Source organism: Manis pentadactyla, chromosome 12 (assembly GCF_030020395.1).
Source record: "Manis pentadactyla isolate mManPen7 chromosome 12, mManPen7.hap1, whole genome shotgun sequence".
NCBI classification, from domain to species: Eukaryota; Metazoa; Chordata; class Mammalia; order Pholidota; family Manidae; genus Manis; species Manis pentadactyla.
In genome coordinates this window covers 14,307,552-14,328,150 of record NC_080030.1, presented here as the reverse complement: position 1 = coordinate 14,328,150, position 20,599 = coordinate 14,307,552, and the positions used below count along the sequence as shown (strand labels likewise).

Genomic DNA, 20,599 nt, shown 5'->3' with positions numbered 1-20,599 from the left:
AAAGGCTCTTCCAATACCTAGAAAAAATAAGTTTTACCTCTAACAAGCCATACACGGATCGGAACAGCTGTTCATCGGAAAGCGGGTTCCCACCCACTGGCCACAGGAGGACGGGAGGCCCTGGCCCGACCTCTGTCCCCTTCCCAACACAGAAACTCTGGGGAATGGAGCCCCACCCCACCTGGCCTGGTCCCGCCCTCCAGTGTATAAGGAAGGCGCTCCCGGAAGCAGGCACACCTGGGTCGCCAGGAGGGTGCTGGGCCTGGGAAGAGAATCCAGAGTGTACAGGGACGTGGATGGCCAGACGCTCTGCCTCCACCTGTCCGTGTGTGCTCAGCACTGGTGAAAAGTGACTGCCCTCTAGGCTCAGCTGGCCAGGTTCAGCTCTAGGAAGTTGTGTGTGGCTGTTCCCCAGGAATCTTCCCATGCAGAGGCCCGGGAAGGATGGGGCCTTTGGGCTCAGGCTGTCGGTCAGCACATGGAGGCAGTGGGCTCACCCGCCCTGGTCCTCACCACATCACAGCGCCACCTTGAGCATCTTCCCCAGGCAACAGCCCCCTGGAGTCACTTTCGTAAGTAATCCCTTCGGGGAACTGGTGTCAGAGACCCAGGCCCTTCCAGCTAAGGGACGGTATAGGGCTATATAGCAGGTTGCCAAGCTGAGGGGTAGCCGTCCATTATGTGGAACTTGACAGAGTCTCTTGAACTTCCCCCAGTGCCCCATCCTGGTTTAGGCAGGAGAGCTAATGGTTTTGACATATCAAGTTTATCAAAACCCACCACATTGTAGACACTGTCCTGGGCACTGGGACACCGGTGAAGGCGGCCCACCCAGAACCTAAGAGGGCTGAGCTCCTGGAGTCTCCTCTGTTGTGGCCAAGAGGAGAGTGGCTGGGTTAAACCACACGGTTTTCCAGGGGGAGGCAGCTTTGGCCCTTAGTCTGAGAGTGGTAAGGCCACACAAAGGTTTACATCAGAGTAGGACGCCACCCTTTTGTGCTGCAGGCTGGGGACAGGATGTGGGGTCAGGGCTGGGGACACTTTGGGAGTCCAGGGAAGGATGGCCAGGGCTGGGCAGCAATGGAGGTCAAGTTTGACAATGGCTGGTGATGGGGGCCATCTCCCTCACCTAACTGGCGGGACTCCTGGGACACCTCACTTGCCTTTCCTCCTGTTTCCAGGGGAACAAGGAACGGTTACTTGTCTTCTTGCCATTGGGCTGTAGCAGGTCTTTATATACTGTAAATACAAGTCCTTTGTTGAGGTATGACTTGCAAGAATTTGCTCCAAGTCCATGTGTGGCTCGACTTTTTTTTTTCTTAATGACTCATGAGGGACATGGAAGTGAAATGTAGGTGGAAAACATAGACAATGCACATGAGAATGGCTAAAATTAAAAACTTGAATGAGAGAAGACATGAACGTAGTATCAGAGTCCCAGGGTATTGTGTGGAGAGGGGGCAGCATGGGGGCAGCTGCATACCCGGCCGGCTGCACAAGGCAGGAGGCACTCAGCAACGGCATCGGCTAACAGGTTCCCAGCAGGAAGGGCCAGCGCTGGTACTCACAGCACAGATAGAACTGAAGGACTGGCAGGGGCAGGGCCAGGTCAGGCTGACTCCTGGGAGCTGTAGGCTCACCTGTTCACTGAACCGAAACCTCAGTGAGGCCCAAGTTGCGCTTGTGTTTCTCTCCTAAGTTTCTGAAAGTGCTAACAAGCTTAGCAACAGCAGCAGCAGCAGCAGCAGGGGGAGCAGCCTGGAAGGCAAAGTGGAGGCCCTAGGCTTGCAAGCACTGCCCCCTTGGCTCCTGAGGCCTCTGTGGAGGGAGTGGGGCAGTGGGTCTGGACATAAAGGCATCTGTGGGCCCCCTCTTCTCATTTCCCCAACTTCTTCATGTGCTAGAAGTGGGAGAGGGGCTCTTGAGAAAATTCTGCATGCGAGTATTAAATGCAAGGCTGTCAGCTCCAAGCACTTGCAAGGAGACAGCCCCTTGCTGATTCTAACAGCAACATTTGCAGAATTTGAACACATAAGCCAAGTCCACTGGAAATCTGAACCGCAGATGGCAGTTCCTGTCTTATCAGCCAGCACTGATATTCCAAGAAACGCTTAGAGCTGTGTTTTTCAACTTGTGCCTATCTTCAGGTAATAGTCAGAAACTCTCCCTCAAGGCATTTCATGATCAGTTTTTGGGCTGCTGTTAAGGAATGTAACAGTAAGAAATGAATTTGTAATAGAAGAAAAGGGGAATCAAATCTTTGTTCAAAACTGAACACTAACATTTACTAGAAAGTGAACTCAAACAGCCCCAGAAACTTTGTCCACTAATGGGCAGAGGTGGATGGGGTGGCAGTTTCTTCTTGTTCTTCAGATTTTCCTAGTCTGAGGGTCAGAGTTAAAGCTGAAAGCTGATTTTGTTCAACCCCAAGCATCCAGTCCCCAGGAACTGAGGAGCATCAGAAAAGAAAAACACAAAGCTAGTGAATCGGAGGAGGAATGTCTGCTTGGACCTTTGCAGGCTGCTACTTCATGTGTCGGCACCCCAGCCCCTCTCCTACCATTTCCCCTTGAAAAGCCCTGACCGCTTGTGTCAGGAGGACGGTGGTTCTTCAAGGCAGGAGCTGGCCACTCCCTCATTTGCTAGCAAGTCAATAAACTATTCTTTCCTTTCTTCAAACCCTTGTCATTGTGTTTTGTGGTTTGACCTCAGGGACGAGGACCGGGTCTTGGTATCAGGAGCAGCACCCCCCACCCCGACCAAGTGCCCGCAGTGCCGCTCCTTCAGTGTCAGAGGCCACAGGGCCGAGCTGTCAGGGACGCAGAGCTCCCGGCTTCCTCCTTGCTAGACACGGGGGACTGTGCCGGCCAGGAGTTCATGCTGTGTGGCAGGGCAAGTACAAGCCTCTAGAACTCCCTGTATACATTGAAAGCAGTAATGCCTGGTGACACCAAGGATTTGAAAGAAGAACGGGTGGTGATTTCCACATACCCTTATTGAAGTCACTCATTTAGCCTACTTAGAAAACAGACGAATCTTGGAGATGACAGTGAATGATTGTCAGTGTAATCAGAGTGTCTCAAACTGCAGTTCCTGCTGCACATGGGGCTTCATCACTTGGTCCCCAAGCACCCAGTGTGTAAGTATTGGTCAGGAAAATGCTCTTTGTTCTCTTCCTGTGAGTAAAGACCAGCAGGGCAGTTAGCTTTCAGCCGGCAAGGAGAGAAAACTATCTCAGAGGCATATCAGACCTCCAGACTTGGGTTGTCATTTAGACAGAAGGAAGCTTCATCTCCTTTTTCTTCCAGAAGCCGTCACACTGGCCCATCCCATTGATGGTACTAGGCTGACTGGACCCAGTGATCAGGAAGTACAGCTCATCTAGGCATATTGACAGCGCAGTCACATGTCAGAAGGTGGACTAAATCCAACAAAAATTGAGGGACCTTTCATCTTAGAGAAGTTACTAGAAATCTATCTTGTGGGCATGCCAAGCTATCCCTTCTAAGGTGAAGAATAAGATGCTGTATCTGCACCACCACCCCAAACACACACACACGCCTGGTGCGGATTTCAGATTTGAGAGCAGCCTGGACCTGTGGAAGGTGGAAGGCAGTAGATGGCAACACCTGGATCTCCTCTCATTGCTGCCCCTTCAAGGTGCACACCTGAAAACGGCCTAGAAGGGGACTGACTTGCCCAAGATCACACGGCCTGGACCCCGGCCTGACCTGCGTGGTGTTCCACGCTCCATGCCAAGCCTGGTTGGCATTCTTCCATCTCTGAGTCTGTGTGTCAGACACATGTGACGCCAGTCCCCAGGAGCTGGAGGTGTCATCCATGTATCCCTGGGGATGTCCTTAGGGAGAAATGTCTGGCGTGACCCTCCCTGTGCAGGTTGGGATGTTGGGCAGGTCCTGGGAGGTGCTGTGGCCTCAGCAGGACAGGGAACTAGTGAGAAAAAGCGGACTGAGCTCAGCTCTTGTCTCCTCAGAGCTGGGACCCCGGTGACATTGCCAGAGAGCGTGGGGAGGGCTCTGGTGGAGATGTGTGTACTCATGCATGGCAAGGGCCAGGAGGGGGGGCAGTCAGCAGCCCAGAGGGGCACGTGGGCGTGTCTGAATGCAGGGAGGGGCCCTTGAAGAAGTGATGTCACTGATGACATGCCAAGTAGAACCTCAATTGTGACCCGGACGGATGGAACCCAGCTCCTGGTCGCAGAACCCAGTCCAGCTCACTTGACCGGAGGCGCTCGACAGAGCAACATGCGGTCTTGTTGTGCGGAGCCTTCTGAAAGCGAGGGAGTCAGGGAAGCCGAGAGGGAGAGTCTTCCTGCTCGCTGTGGGCGTTGGCTCAGTGACCTCCTCCAACGCCTCTATCCGTGTATCCCGAGGAGCCCCGAGGTAACACAGGGCAGCCCAGAGCGGGCCATTCCAGGGCCAGGCCACGAGTGTGACCCATCCTGGCTGACGTTTCCCCAGGCCCCTTGTGTGTGTGCGGTGGGCATGGGGCATGGGTGGGACTGAAGGCTGGGGAGCAGGGGGCAGTCAGTGTCACAGCTCTGGTCTCATGATTCAGGACATGGAGGTGAGTGTTGGGACCAGGTACTTCCACCCACATGTTAATCCTGAGCCCAGGGGTGTCCTCCTCTTCCCTGAGGGACTGGATGTCTATGCAGATGGCCCTGTGGGCCTGATCTCGGGGGCAGAGTTGGGGGCCCACATTGCCCCCTGTGGGGAGGTCCACGCAACCATGGGTGCCTCCTCCCCAGCTACCAGGTGCCGGCTTTGCAGAGCTCCACCCTGGGGAGCGTGGAGGAGCTGGTGGATGGATTCACCTACTCCATCTCCCTGGACCTGGGGCAGGCTGTCTACACCCAGGATCCCTTCCCTCCCAGGGCTTCCCCACGAGAGTGGCTGACAGGACCACTCCAGAGGGCCTGGAACCTTGTTCCCGGGGGCACCCCGTGCCTCTCCTTGCTCGCACCCCAGGGGGCTGGGGGCTCTCGGGTGAGCTGCAAACCTGCCTCGTCCTGGTGATTCCTGGGTTTCCCACTGACTATATCCCTGTTTCCCCCCTTAGCCTGAACCTGAGCCATCTGTCCATGGGACTGAGGTCCGCAAGTGCAGGGATCCCTGGATAGGTGTGAGGAGGAAGTGGAGAAAGCGAAAGGCACGAGTGGAACCAGCTCCAAACACCAGCCGGAGCGCTCCCGAGGCCACACTCCCACCCGATGATGCTGACCAGCTGACCACGGGCCAGCGGCTCCCCCGGTGAGCACCCAACCCCTCCTTGGCCAGTCGGGCCTCTGCCCACAGCCCGCGGTGTGTCTTGCATGTCCCCACGTGTCTGAGCCTCAGCGTGCTCCTCTGACAGGCAGGGAGGCTGGCGATCAGCCTGTTAGGGTGCCCATGGGGAACATGGGAGGAGCCTTAGAGGGGTTCCCCTGGTGCCCGGCATGGTAAAGGACTGCCGGCCAAGCTGGGCCACTTCGGGGCTTACTTCTCTGTACCCGATGAAAGCCTTTGGCCTCACCCGTCAGTGGCCTGGAGCCTGGCTCATTTGGAAAAGCACATGGGAAGCAGCCTTTGGAACGGAGGCTCGCGATTCCCTGTGTTTGGGCCGGGTCCTTGTCCTCACTGTCGCCACATGAGGGACCTCTGGGGGCAGGAGAGGGGTACCTGGAGAAGTTCTGGTAGGACTTCCTTAAGCAACAATAGGTACGCAGTGCCCACTTTGTGCAGACCCTTTGGGGACACTTAGCACAACTGAGTGAAGGAAGCAGACACAATACTGGGACCCCATCCCGGGTGGACTCGGGCAGTCACTTCAGGCATCATCCGCAGGTCACGGCCAGGGAGTGTCACGACTGATGCCGTCACGGCCTCCTCAAGCAACAGGGGGCATGACGAGGGGCCAGAGGGGGAATTGAAAATGTGAGCGTTCACTGGGTCCAGAGGAGGTGCTGCCCATCTCACAGAATGGGGGGAGGAGGAGTTTGGGGCTTGGGGTTGGGGGAGCACAGCAGAGCCCAGCAGGTCACTCATCTTTGGGTTCCCATGGGTGGGCTGACGACTGGGGACTTCCTATTCGGGAGGATGGGAGAGGATGGGGTCCCAGGACAGACACGCAGGGTCAGGAAGGGGGAGGGGCAGGTGCCTGGACAGGCAGGGGAGTGCACAGCGGCCAGGCCCACACAAGGGTGGACCCGGAGGGCAGTGCGGCTGGAAAGACCAGGCTTCTCACTCTGCCACCCCCAGGCCTTACCCCAGCCGCAGGATGGGACGGGCTAGGCGCCTTGCCTGGGAGCCTGAGAGCGTGCCCAGCGACCTCCACGGCAGCCAGCCTTCATCCACCCTGGTGGGCCAAGTCCTCCACCACTTGGTCCAGGAGGAGCACCTGGGGCCCACGGTGGCAGTGCTGGAAGGTGAGGGGCTGCAGCCAGGGGACCGTCTAGGGTGGGCTTCCCGGACTGGGGTTCCCTTCAAGGCACTGAGGGCTCTTCTGTCATTGTAAGGCGCGGGGAATCAGGCCCACGGTGACCCTTTCTCTGTGTCCCGCTCCAGACCCACGGCAGAGGCAGCTGGCTCCAGAGACACGGGGAGGGCCGGCTTCACGGCTAGAGCCCATCCAGGAGCTCCCTGAGACCCCTGTGCTGGCAAGACGGCTGGTGTCACCTGCTTCAGCTCCTGCAGAGCTGGAGGATGTCCCAGCAGTGGCCTCAGCCTCAGAGCCAGGCCCCGAGCGGGAGCCCCATGAGCCCACAGCAGAGCCCAACAGGTCACTCAGCTTTGGATTCCCATGGGGGGGCTGACGACTGGGGACTTCCTATTCGGGAGGATGGGAGAGGATGGGGTCCCAGGACAGACACGCAGGGTCAGGAAGGGGGAGGGGCAGGTGCCGGGACAGGCAGGGGAGTGCACAGCGGCCAGGCCCACACAAGGGTGGACCCGGAGGGCAGTGCGGCTGGAAAGACCAGGCTTCTCACTCTGCCACCCCCAGGCCTTCCCGCAGCCGCAGGATGGGACGGGCTAGGCACGTTACCTGGCAGGACGAGCAACTGGGGCCCACGCTTTCAGAGCTGGAAGGTGAGGGGCTGCGGCCAGGGGACTGTCTAGGGTGGGCTTCCCAGACTGGGGTTCCCTTCAAGGCACTGAGGGCTCTTCTGTCATTGTAAGTCATGCGAAATCAGCCCCGGGGTGACCCTTTCTCTGTGTCCTGCGCTCCAGACCCACGGCAGACGCAGCTGGCTCCAGAGACAAAGGGAAGGCTGGCTTCGTGGCTACAGCGAGTCCAGGCGCTCTTTCAGACCCCTGTGCGGGAGCTACGGCCATTGTCATCCGCCTCAGCCCCTGCAGAGCTGGAGGACATCCCAGCAGAGGCCTCAGCTCTGAGGCAAGGACCCAAGCTGGAGCCCCAGGAGCCCTCAGGCCTGGTGCGCAGAGCAACTGCCGTGATGGTACCAGGCCTTACAGAGCCAGAGCCATGTCCAGACCCCATGAGCCCCTGGGACATCCCAGGAGTGGTTTCAGCCCCGGTGCCAGGCCCCGAGCTGGAGCCCCATGAGCCCTTGGTCCCGGGTCCCGTGGCACCTGCAGGAATGGCACCGGGACTGGCAGAGCCAGAGGCGGACCCGGAGCCCACCCGCGCCTGTGTCGCCATCACCCGGCACGTGTGGAGGAAGGAGGAGTGGACCATTCTGGCATTTCCCCATGGCCTGGTGGCCGAGCAGCTGACCCTGATCTGTGCGGTGAGCTGAGCGGGCTCTCAGGGTCGGGGGTGGGCCTTCCCTGTGTCACGGGCTGCCCCAGACCTGCCGTCCCTGACGTGGACTCCTGTGATCTGGGCCCATGTCCCAGCTTCCCCCCAGACTCACCATGTGCCCTGAAAGACTCTCCTCGCCCCCAAGCCCTCACTGACCACACGGGGACAATAGGGCCGGCCCTTAGGGATCCTTGCAGACCAATGATTTGGAGCGGAGGGAAGGTGGGCAGGGCCTGGCCGGGCTGGGAGGGGCAGGGCAGGGGAGGGGTGCTCAGGGAGGTGCTGCCAGGGCCTTAGGTCCTCGGGCCATTGGCCTGGCAGGCTTCCACAGCCTCCACACTTCAGAGGCCCCTGCCATGGACTGACTGTGGGAGACACTGACACCAACAAAGGCTCTGGGTGGAGTTGTTTTGGGGGAAACTGCACCTGAGTGGGTAGTGGGGTCCACGGGGTGGCAGATGCCCCAGTTTGGGCAGGCGTGAGCTGCCTTTTGTTGCAGGGAGGAGGTGAGTGAGGGTGCCTGTGAGCAAAGCCCCTCTGTTCCCCACCACTGGGTGCCTCAGTGGACAGGGTCTGAAGTCCGGATGGCCACGAGGCTCACAGCACGTCCTCAGCTGCCTGGGCTCCAGCTCTGACCGGTGACCCTGCCTGGGAACAGGGGCACCAGGGGCACAGCTGGATGACCCTCCCTTGTGATCCCCAGGGGCTGTACGACAGGATGGACTTTGCGGAATTTAACAGTTACTTACGGAACCAGCCACAGATGGGAGACATTGAGCGCCTGGCTCTCACCACGTATAGGACGTATAGGGTCCTCAGGGAATTTGATGCCTTGGTTAAGTTGGTCACCACCACCTGCCTCGGGACCCCGAGCATGATGGCCTCGGACAGGGCCGAAGTGGTTAGGTTCTGGATCTGGGTGGCCATGGTATGTCATGGGATGCCCCCGGGGTCCCCTCCTTGGCCAGCTCTCAGAATGGGTGCCTGTGGTCTGCCCTGCACAGTCCCTGGGCCCCTCCTGCCAGGGGTGTGCAGACCTGCACTCACAGGTCCCAAGGGGGGGACAGCCATCCCTGGCCCCTTCCTTGGGTTGAGCTACAGTCCTCCACCCAGGAGGGCTGCTCAGCAGGTAGTAGGTGTGCTGGGCTCCCTGGATGTCTGTCTCCTTAAGGACAGGAGTTCATGGGGGGACAGAGTAGAGAAGCAGGCCACGCTCTCAGCTCTGTCTTCCGTCCCAGGGGAGTCTGAACCTCAGGAACTACACTGCCCTCCATGCCATTGTCTTGGCCCTGCAGAGCCCTGCTATTCATCGTCTGGAAAGCACCTGGGGACATGTTTCCTGGTGGGTACTCCTGTCCCTGGAACCAGGGCACCTGAGTGGACAGGGACACACCGACATCTGGCAGTGTTCCCTCAGTTGGCTGGGACTTCCTGGGAGGTGGCGGAGCTTAAGGACAGGGATGGCAGGCTCTTGGGGCCCCCTGTGGGTTAGGCCACGGGTACCCCTGCAGTAATCAGTTTCCTGCAATGTCAAGTGTGGGTTGAAGCCCACTGGAGATCTTGAGCTTGTGCTCTGCAGCAGGAGGTCTCTGCCCCAAGGACAGCGACCTCGCCCAAAGCAGATTCGCCCCTGGGGAGAACTGGGAATGGAGGCCCTGGGTGGAAACATGAAGCCCCCTCCACAGGCCATGGATTCCCCAGGGCTCAGGGCCGTGGTGGAAAGCCTCCTGCAGGCTAGTGGGCCTTCTAGGATCTCCAGGAAATGGGGTCGGTCCCGAGGCTCTCCACCTGCTGGCCATGTATCTACCTCCTCCTCTCCTCTCCCCTTAGTGTCTGCCTGATGGTATATGAAGACCTGAAAACACAGGACAACTGGGTTCACAGGAAGCGGCTGTTCAAGGTAAATGGAGGTCTGGAAGGGAGGGGTCCTCGGGGCAAGTCCCCTTCCGTGCTGTGGCACAGCTTTGGGAAGGACTCCAGGTGTGCGGGGTGAGAGGGGGGAGCTGATGGAGGTAGGGTTCCCCAGGCCCCCAAGGGCCTCATCTGTCTCCCTCCCTGGCTCCACTTTACTGGGGGCCTGGCATCCATCAACCATGGACTGGTTGTGGGAGGCCACGTGGGAGGGGAGCATGAGCACCTGAGTGTCCTGGACCTTGCAGGAGCTGGAGTCCATATTGAGGGCAAGGCAGCGGGGCCGCATGGGACCCGAGGAGAGGAGGACAAAGGTGAGAGAGGCGTGGCCAGGTTCGGGGCTGTGGGGGCAACCCTGCACCTGCTCCTGGTGCCACCAGCCCTGAGCTGCCAGCACTGGGGTGACCAGGAGGAGGGCGAGAGCAGCTGGGTACAGGGGGAAGTTGGAGGACAGGAGCAGGGACCACAGGGCCTGGGATTGGCCAAAAGCCAGCCCTGGGAGGGCCCAGGAGGGGAGAGCTGGGCGAAGGGAGGTGGGGAGGCAGCACAGGGTGGTCCAAGGTAGCTGGGGGCTGCGGATGTGGGGTTCAGGGGAGGCTCTGTGGGCGCCCCTGAGGCAGGCAGGGACTCATCACCTCCCCAACCCGGTGCACAGGACGTGGTCCCCTACCTTGGACTGATCCTGGACGATTCCATAGACAAACACCTGGAATATGAGGATGTGAGTGAGCCCAGAGGGGCACAGGGGGGTAGGATGGTGAGCTTTAGAGAGGAGAGAGCCCCCAGTGAGCCCAGACCTCTCAGCACCGGGCCTCCCACACTCCTGAGTCCCCCCTCCACCCCAAGAGCAGGGCTTCTTGGAGAGGACTGCCAGAAGGACCGGCTTAAGCCCCGGTCCTGGCCCCAGGGCAGGTGGGGCTGAGGGCTCCAGGGGGCAGCATCTGGGCAGGACTGGCCTCCTCCTCAGGCCCTGCCCAGGGGGAGGGATGCTGCTCCTTCAGGGCAGGAAGCACATCAGGGGGCTGGCAGTGCCTTCCCACCGGAGGCCTCAGCTCCCCAGTGCAGTCCCTGCTTCTCGGTAGCCCCGAGCCTGGGCCAGGTCTGGGTGCTGTTTCTGGGCAGGACAGCCTTGGAGGCCCTGGTGGGCCTCCAACTTGAGAAAGGGTGAGGATGTTCCGGCCTTGTTCTGGGCTCAGGGGGCTGTTTCTGATGCACTTTGGTTTCCTTCCTGCCATCAAGACCCCCTGGGCAGGACCCTGTCCAGCCCATCCTCTGGGCCTAATGTGTCTTGAGAAAGTTAAGACACCCAGATCTCATGACACTCAAGGCTTTGTCAGGTGGGGGATGGGGTGTGGCATCAAGGCCAACTTCCTGGAGGAGGAGCTGGAGACCCAACTGTCAGAACAGGCAGGGCTGGATGGCATTGGAGGGAAGGCGGGTTCCCATGAGCAAAGATCCGGGACCATCATAGTGCCCCACTCCTCACACACCTCCTTCTCTGTACCCTGTTCTTTCTTTGCCCCAGTTCCCTGTCATCCAAAGTGAGATCACCATGCAGAGGAAGCTGGCCAAGGTGTATGACCTGGAGCCTGATGAGCGCTTCCGGTGCTTTGCCCAGGCCGTGGAGCCCCTGGATGAGGAGGAGAGGTGAGGCCGGCCAGAGTCAGGTGTGGGCTGCAGCTGCCGGGAGGCTCTGGGAGAAGGGCCCCCTGACGTGTGGCTCCAGGGGCTCACAGGTGTCCCTTTGTCCTGCAGCTACAGCCTGTCCTGCCAGCTGGAGCCCCCAGGCCAGGGGGCCGGCAGAAAGTGACTATTCTTCAGGCCCCACAAGATGTAAATTTACCAGCCGGCCAGGGCCAGGTGAGTTTCTGGGCTGGGGCGATCGGCAGGGGGTGGTGGGCTGCTCCTCAGCCTCAGGGAAGCTTCAGGCCATGTGGGGTGTGGGGGCGTCCTAAAGACAGGTGGGGCTGGGGTCCCAGCTCCACGGCCGACCAGGCCTGTCAGACTGAAGGGTGTTTCCCCTCCCCCTCCGGGACCCAGCCTCCTCCTCTGTAAGTAGGTGACGCTCAGGAGCCTTCCCGTGACAGGGACCCCCCGGGTGCTGGTGATGGACAGGACCCTCCGCACAGGGCCCGGAGCCCAGAGGGCAGTGGGGACGGGGTGGAAGCAGGATAATGGGGGGAACCCGGGATAACCTGCCTCTTCTGATCACCCGTGTGTGGCCCTGTAGCTGCTGTCATCGGGCCCGCGGCCCTGCTGGTGTCCTGGCTGCATGTGGAGGAGAGCTGCTTCCCCTTCGGGCAGGCGGCCCCTGGCGCCCCAGGACCCCAGTCTGCTTGCTGCTCCTCCTCCTCCCGCTGCTCATCCTGAGCCTCTGCTGGGGCAGCTGCTCTGGCACCTCCTCCGTCGGCCGACTTCGGCATCTCCCCGGGCTGCCGCTGCCTCCTCAAGGGCCTGTACGTAGCCCCTGCCAACCTGGCCGCCTTCGTGCTGTGTCCTACCCTCTGCTCGTGGCCCGCTGGACAAAGGCGAGCCACCCCACCGTGTGGAGGGTTTTCCCCTTAGAGTAGGTGGTCTCCCGCCGTGACGCCAAACAGCTGCCTGGGTGCCATCAGCCACCGAGTCGTAGCCACAATGGTCCAGAAAGAGCTGGGGCCCGTCCTCACCATGGCCAGCCTTTCCCAGGATGGACACAGAGACGGCGCAGTGCTGCATGGGACCACCGCCCCCTGGGTGCCCAGCGGAGGCATCCGAGGCTGCAAGGGTGGCCGGCTGACGCAGGGTCCCAGGACATGCTCCCAGCGGAGCCCTTGTGCAACTCCCTCCCCTAATCCCTGAGAAATAGCCTCCCCAGGCACAGTGTGGTCTGGGTGTTGTGTCTGAGGTTAATGGTTCCTGGGGGTTGGGGTCATCCCTGTGCAGAATGTAATAAATGATGAACGGATCGCCACCACACTGCTCTTTCTTCTCAAAGCTCTGCCCCTCCTGCAGACATCGTGTGCCCCAGCCCACCGCACCCCCAGCCCTCAAACTCTATGACGCAGGGGGGCCCTGACCTCCACCAGGTTTCCCTCTATCCTCTGTTCTCCCCCCATAAGGTGCTCAGGAAGAACGGGGCGCACTAAGCCCCAGGCTGGCACACCTTGACAGCACTGGGGAGGGCTGTTCAAACAGAAAGTGAACCTTATTTCCTGTCACCTATAGATTATGATCGGACACAGAAACTTGCTGATTAGAAGCCCCAGGGTGTCTCTTCAGGTCTTGAACACCACTGCAGACGTACCCAAGTAGATCCCACGGCTGCAGGGCACCAGTCTAGCACTGTCCCATTTAATGAGACACAGCTGCTCCACACATTCCAGAAAATTCCTTTTCAAAAAACGCTGAACTTGGTCTCTCAAAGCACCTCCAAGAGGTGCACTCCTTACATTGGGGGGCTTTCTGTGAGCCCAATTTCTCCACACTTCACACCTCAGAGCACCCCCCAAAGCTCCCAGGTCCCCAGTCCTCCCCCATGGTGCCCCTCAGCCATCCATCCCCAGGCCAGGCTGCTGAGCGGCCTGACGTCTGTGACAAAAGGCTCGGGAGGCTGAGCAGAGGCAATTGGCTCTGGTCTCCCCATAACACTCCCCAAGGGCTCTCGGGATGTGTTCACCCTCCCAGGAGAGGAGGCCTGGCCTGGAGGGGAGTTCCACGATCAGCACAAACATCCCCTTGGGGGTGCTCCAGGCTGGAGACAAGTCTCCAGGTCTTATGCTGCAGGTGAAGCCTCAGACCGAGAATAGGGAAGCAAGGAATTCATGCTGTGTGGCAGGTCAAGTACAAGCCTCTAGAACTCCCCCTAAAGTATATATTCCAGGAGAGATTACACACTGATGTCACCACCAAGGATTTGAAAGATGTAGGGGTTGTGATTTCCACATACCCTTATTCAAGTCCTCATTTGGCCCACTGAGAAAACAGATGAATCTTGGAGATGACAGTGCATGATTGTGGCTTCCATCCTACACTAGATCCAGATGCAAAAGCACTTGGCTGCGCTGTGTGACCTGGAGCACGACGAGCAATTCATGTCGTTTTTCCAAGCAATGGAGCCCCTGGATGAGGACGAGAGGTGAGGCACAGCAGGTGTGCTGTGTGGGCTCCAGCAACTGGGGAAGGAGCTTGGATTTGAACCCCTGGTGGTCTCTCTCTAGGACAAGCACATTTCATTCCCAGAAAGTATATCGGGGTAAGGGCGAGACCTCCCTGAATGGCCACAGCAGCTGTCCTACCTTCCCTTTCTTTCATTTTTTTTGTTTTGGATCTGAAATCATACCTTTTATTTACTCAGAGAGTGAGTGGTGTTGGTTCCCTATGTCTCAGTTCTCCACAGGGTAATGCCGTGAGAGGCAAAAACACCCTATGAACACACTGGGGTTTGCACCACAAGGAAGGAATTCTGAAATCATGAAACTTGGAGCTTACATTGATAGCTGGCACTTTGGTCCATTTGCATTTCTGGAGATGGAAATAGAGATGTTTGCTCTGGAATGTAAACAGATCCTCACTCCGGAAGAGAAGGAAAGGTCTCCTCTATCGCTTAAATAACCTGGAGTGTAAACGTAAGGCTCTAGGGAGAGAGGAAACTTTCTATCTGTCTCGTGGGCTCTGTCTTTTGGATCCTTATGCAGTCATATTTAACCCAGATACCAAAGCTGTTTGCTAAGAAAGTCCTGACCATACAGAAATGTAACAATATTCATGAAGCATTGTTTCCTGACAAGTATACGTTCTGCAGTGAGCATCTATGAAATGGGAAATGTGATTCTGCGGTTATGTCACTAGTCTCATTTCTTCGTGCTTTGTGCGGCTCCAGCTGAGGGTGATTTTGGTGTTTAAAGATGAGCAAACCAGCTGCTTCCTCAGGTACTTAACTGAGGAAACAGTGCTCTACTGCGGTTACGTAAGGAAAGCCTGCGAGGTTTATTAAGATTCACGTAGGTCTCTTTTTCCTGAGAAATTAGAAGTGTAATTTTGTCAATTAAAACCACAGTGAGATATCACTTCACACCAGTTAGGATGGCCAACACCCAAAAGATAAACAACAACAAATATTGGTGACGATGTGGAGAAAGGGGAACCCTCCTACACTGTTGGTGGGAATGTAAATTAGTTCAACCACTGTGGAAAGCAATATGGAGGTTACTCAAAAAACTAAAAATAGACTTACCATTTGACCCAGGAATTACACTCCTAGGAATTTACCATAAGAATGCAGCAGCCCAGTTTGACAAAGACATATGCACCCCTATGTTTGTCGTAGCATTATTTACAATAGCCAGGAAATGGAAGCAACCCAAGTATCCATCAGTAGATGAATGGATAAAGAAGATGTGGTACATATACACAATGGAATATTTTTCAGCCGTAAGAAGAAAACAAATCCTACCATTTGCAACAACATGGATGGAGCTAGAGGGTATTATGCTCAGTGAAATAAGCCAAGCGGAGAAAGAGAAATACCAAATGATTTCACTCATCTGTGGAATATAAGAACAAAGGAAAAACTGAAGGAACAAAACAGCAGCAGACTCACAGAACCCAAGAATGGACTAACAGGTACCAAAGGGAAAGGGACTGGGGAGGATGGGTTGGTAGGGAGGGATAAGGGAGGGGGGAGAAGAAAGGGGGTATTATGATTAGCATGCATAATGGGGGGGGGGGAAGGGGAGGGCTGTGCAACACAGAGAAGACAAGTAGTGATTCTACAACATTTTGCGATGCTGATGACAGTGACTGTAAAGGGGTTTGTGAGGGGGACCTGGTATAGGGGAGAGCCTAGTAAACATAATATTCTTCATGTAATTGTAGATTAAGGATAACAAAAAAGAAAAAGTAAGAAAAGGGGGATTACTCCCTGATAGGATAAAACTAACTGTAAATCAACGATTAATGCATGCTTTAAATATCCTTAATTTTGATCATTTAAAGGGTGTCAGATGATCAGCTATGGAAGTACATTTTTCTGATAATATTTCTTTCTCTTAAAAAAAAAAAAAGCAGTTCCTGTGTGGTGACCTCCAATAAGTTCTTCACAATGGTATAAAGGGCATATCAAAGTGTGGGCAAAGGGTCTGTTTGTGTTTATACAGAGGATCAAAGCCCAATTTGGTCACCCAGAAAACGAAATAAGATACGATATGAAGAAGAAGTTTCAACATCAACATACTCTGGAAGAGTCATTCCAGAAGATGATCATAAAAAAATGTCAACAAAGATCCTGGCGCTGTTGCAGTTGTAGCTGCATTCATCCCACCGGTTCCTGGACTTGCCATTGGAATGAAGGGGGAGATATCTAAGCTGGCCTGTGCATACAGTAAAATAACAAACTTGACTGGATCTATACTGTTGGAACTCAGCCAAGAATTAGGAGAAGTGCAAGTTGCAGCGCTCCAAAATCTTGAGACTACAGACTATCTACTGTTAAAAGAACATATGGGATGTGAACAGTTCCCAGGAATGTGTTGTTTTAAATTGTCTGATTTTTCTCAAACTATTCAAATTCAGTTAGACAATATCCATCATATCATAGATAAGTTTTCACAAACGCTTAGGGTGCCTAACTGGTTTACTTGGTTTCACTGGAGATGGCTGGTAATTGTAGGTCTGCTTTGGTTATGTAACTGTATTCCTATTATGTAAATGTGTGAGCGCAATTTAATTAGTAGTTTAAAACCTATGCATGCTTAAGTTACTCTACAAGAAGATATGTCAAAGAAATAACCAATCTTCCCATGTTTTCTGCCGCCTGCTACTTCTATAGCTTTTCTTCTTCCTTCCTAATTACAACCCTTAAATAGAATTCGTGCCTCATATCGAATTTACCGAGTATCATAACTCCTCCAAGTGGTAAAGATACCTCAAGACAAATGCTGGGCATAAAACCCACAGGGCATAAATCTGCAAAGAAGTAAAAAGCTAACCTTTTCAAACAATATGGCCTCTCTCTCACTTACCAACTTAACATTTCCCTGTATGGCCCCGGAAGATGACTGGTTAGCCAGAGACAGGTAAGATTCCTCAAGGGAGGAACAACCTAAGACAGGCACAGTCGCAGGGGGGCCATCAGGTGAGAAATTGCGGATCAACAGAGGTGAGGCTTAGAACCTCGCCCCCCTTGTTCTGAGAGAAATCTTCCGCATACGTGGATGTTTTATTGCCCGTGTCTAGCGTGGATTAACACATAGTCTACAGGCACACACCTGATCATCTACATTTGCTCTCTTACAACACTAAACTATGTTTTCTACCTTTATCTCGTATCTACCTACCACTTCAGCATTTTATTAAAAATAATAATAATAAAGAGAGAAATGTGATATCCACATATAAATCAAATGAATATTCATACTTGAACTGACTGTTTATAGTTCATAATGCATGAGCAAAACCGAAAGCTTCTGTGATGACTGCCCCTGTAATGTTCACCATGTAACTTATTCACTATGTAAGAATTTGTTCTCCATGTAAGAACTTGTTCGTTAAGCTTCAAAAGATTGGAGACTGACGAAAATTAGGCTTGGGGTGGATTAATGATTGTGCATTGAGCATTGACCCCCCTATACAGAATTTTATTGTTGTCAACAACCATCTGATCAATAAATATGAGAGATGCCCTCACACACACAAAAAACATATATATATATATATACACGCACTTCCAATTGTAAAATAAATAAGTAACCGGGATGTAATGTATAGCATAAGGAATATAGTCAAAATATTGTAACAACTTGGTATGGTGATAGCTGGTACCTAGAATTATCATGTATATAAATGTTGAATCACTGTGTTGTACACCTGAAACTAATGTAATACTGTGTGTCAACTACCCTTCAATAAAAAAAATGAAAAAAATTAAAAAAAAATAAAAAATCAAACGAATATTCATATCTGACCTGATTGTTTGTAGTTCATAATGCGTGATCAAAACTGAAAGTTTCTGTGATGACTGCCCTTGTACTGTTCACCATGTAAGAACTTGTTCGTTGTGCTTCAGAAGATCGGAGACTGATGAGAATTAGGCTTGGGGTGGATTAATGATTGGGCATTGAGTCCCCTGTACAGAATTTTATTGTTGTTAACTGTTAACAACCATTTGATCAATAAATATGAGAGATGCCCTCTCAAAAAAAAAAAAGAGAATGAACTAACAGTTAACAAAGGGAAAGGGACTGGGGAGGGTTGGGGGAAAGGGAGGGATAAGGGGGAGAAAGGGGCATTATGATTAGCACACACAATGTAGTGGGGGGTGGGGGGAACAAGGGAAAGGCAGTAAACACAGAGAAGACAAGTAATGATTCTATGGCATCTTATACACTGATGGACAGTGACTGTAATGGGGTATGTGGGGGGACTTAATAAAAGGGGGAGTCTAGTAACCATAATATTGTTCAAGTAATTGTACATTAATGATACCAAAATAGAAAAAATAAATAAACTTAAAAAAAATAAAGACAGTCTAATAAAATAATTACTCTTACCACTTTCCCAAATGCTGATTAATACCTTAGAACACTTTCAATTCTCCTACCCTTCCTGACTTTTATTACTGTTATCATGCACTTTAATTCTACATGGTCTGATCTCCATGAGAGCTCACTCTAGAACTCACAGACTAACATTCACCTCTCTTCATAAATTGCCTTGTCCTTTCCTCTTCGTTTCTCCCTACATTGCCGGTTTTCAACTTGGGGTTACTTTCCTTTGGACTTAAGAACTCATTCTAGTAGTTCTTCTAATTCAAGGCTGCCAACTTTGAAGTGTCTCACTTTAACTTTTTCTTAAAACATCTTTGTGGTTAATACTGCTGATGGGTATAGAATTGTGGTTTGACATGAAAATTTCTTGGGGCATTTTAAAAATGGTGCTCTGTTGATGTATCTACCTTATGCATATATGTTTAGACATCACCTGTCAGCCTTTTTCTTGCTTATTTGGCCTCTGATTTCCCTGAAGTCTGTTACGTTAATTCTGGTTTTTCTATCATACTGTAACCCCTTATGGTTTATACAGTGTAGATATTGTGCTTAGGGAATCTTAACTGCATGTGTGGATTGCTGTCCTTCAACAGCGGGGAGCATGCTGTGTATTTTCACCTGTGGTATCAATTCCTTACCCCACATTCCCTCTGCTCCTCTTTCAGTCACATCCCACTTCTCCTTCCACTCTGTCCTGACATCTCCAGTATTGTTCACACAGCGTTTTGGTTGAGATATTGGTTCTTCAAATGTCTTGCCATTCAGGAACCCAGCCTTTGCTGGGATCAATCACTTCTTAAATAAACTTCTTAATTTAAGTTCTAACATAAACACAAAACATAGCCTTAATTTGGAACACAGCAGAGCTCTTTCACAATGAGGAGAAAAACATTTCCTTCCTCATACAGAGAAACACAGAGAGGAGAAAATGACAACCTGGATCACACTAAGATATATTATGAGCTGGTTTTTATCAAAGTTCACCAGTGAGATAGAGCAGTGGAAAGCCTGAGTGGGAGAGACTCAAATTACCTGCATCTGCTAAAGGACATCAAGCCAAATTAGGTAAATAATTTCATCCAATAAAACAAAGTACTGAAAGCCCACTAGAAAAATATGGCCAAAGCTAGAACAGACATTAGATAAAAGAGGATAAGCAAATAACTGAAGTGTTTTTAAAAAGCTTTCTACCCTGTTTAATTTCAGGGAAATGCTAATAAAAGTTGCGATGAGCTGTTTTAAGACAGAAATCAGGTTAGATGAATGAAAAAATACCAGGAATACCACATGCTCCTCAGGTTCTGGAACAATCAGATCATTCATGTAGGGCTAGTGAGAAGTTAAATTGGTAGAACCTCTTTGGAAAACAGCCGGCATCTACTAAGGCTGTGTACACACCTACAGTGGTCCCTGCACACAAACATCCCCAATATTGTGCACCTGTTTGGTCCCAACAACCAGAGTCAAAATCACTGTTCTAGAAACTAACCAAATGCTCATGAATAGGGAATGGATATACACAGTGCTCTCTGCAGCCCCTGGGACCCCACACAGCAATCAGAATTTACAAATAATTACTGACAGAGGAAGAATCTCCCACATCAATTGTTGAGACACAGACAGATGCAGACACAGCCCATGGATGTACAAGGATTCCGATTTTTCTATATCCCTGCCAACACTTCTTTTTATAATAGCCATTCTACATGAGGAGTGATTATATATTGGTTTTGATTTACAGTTCTCTGATTATTAGTAATGTTGAACATCTCTTCATGTGAATCTTTCCCATTTCTCTGTCTTTAAAGAAGTATCCAAGTTCTTAGCTCATGTTCCAATTCTTTTCCCTCCTGAGTTGTACAAATTACTTACATATTTTGGATATTACCCCTTATCAGATACACCATTTTCAAGTATTTTCCCCAATCTGTAGGTTGCTTTTCCATTTGATTATTTCTTTTGCAGTACAGAGCTCTTTAGTTTTATGCAGCCCCTCATTTGTTTTTGTTTGTTACCTGTGCTTTGGAGCATCTGACCTAAAGTGATCAGCAGATTCAATATTGTCCCCACAAATATCACAATGATTATTTTACAAAAATATTTTTAAAAAACCTAAGATTCAGATGGAACCACAAAACACCCAGAAGAGATAAACAATCTTGAGAAAGAAGACAATGGGAGGAACCACATTTCCTGACTGCAAACTATATTACAAGTTATAGTAACTAAATCAGTATGGTTCTGGCATAATGAATGATGCACATGTAACTCAACAGAACAGAAGAGAGAGAGCCCAGAAATAAATATATACAATCAACCAGTAAGGAACCAAGTGTAAATAGGAATGGGGAAAGGATAGAATCTTTGACAAATAATGCTGGGAAAACTGGATAAATCCGGTA

General features: G+C 52.7%; 1 protein-coding gene and 2 long non-coding RNA genes across 4 annotated transcripts in view; 1 reads left to right on the top strand and 2 right to left on the bottom strand.

Annotated features, from left to right (window-relative positions):
- Positions 1 to 20,599, bottom strand: part of LOC130680073 (uncharacterized) — a 195,579-nt gene that overhangs the window by 80,905 nt on the left and 94,075 nt on the right. The gene's annotated exons all lie outside the window — the stretch shown is intronic.
- LOC130680072 (uncharacterized) overlaps positions 1 to 20,599 on the bottom strand; it is a 47,971-nt gene that overhangs the window by 1,167 nt on the left and 26,205 nt on the right. The gene's annotated exons all lie outside the window — the stretch shown is intronic.
- Positions 7,050 to 12,148, top strand: LOC130680070 (uncharacterized). Its single transcript, XM_057490081.1, has 4 exons — positions 7,050 to 7,750; positions 11,201 to 11,322; positions 11,431 to 11,535; positions 11,906 to 12,148. Exons 1-3 carry the CDS (start codon positions 7,181 to 7,183, stop codon positions 11,483 to 11,485), a joined length of 747 nt encoding a protein of 248 aa, XP_057346064.1. The 5' UTR covers positions 7,050 to 7,180; the 3' UTR covers positions 11,486 to 11,535; positions 11,906 to 12,148.

What these genes read in the sequence shown, in the direction of transcription:
- LOC130680070 (XM_057490081.1), top strand. Translation starts at nt 7,181, where the DNA reads ATGCGAAATCAGCCCCGGGGTGACCCTTTCTCTGTGTCCTGCGCTCCA. An exon ending in AGCTGACCCTGATCTGTGCG is followed by an intron (nt 7,751 to 11,200) that starts GTGAGCTGAGCG and finishes TCTTTGCCCCAG; the next exon opens with TTCCCTGTCATCCAAAGTGA. An exon ending in CCCCTGGATGAGGAGGAGAG is followed by an intron (nt 11,323 to 11,430) that starts GTGAGGCCGGCC and finishes TTTGTCCTGCAG; the next exon opens with CTACAGCCTGTCCTGCCAGC.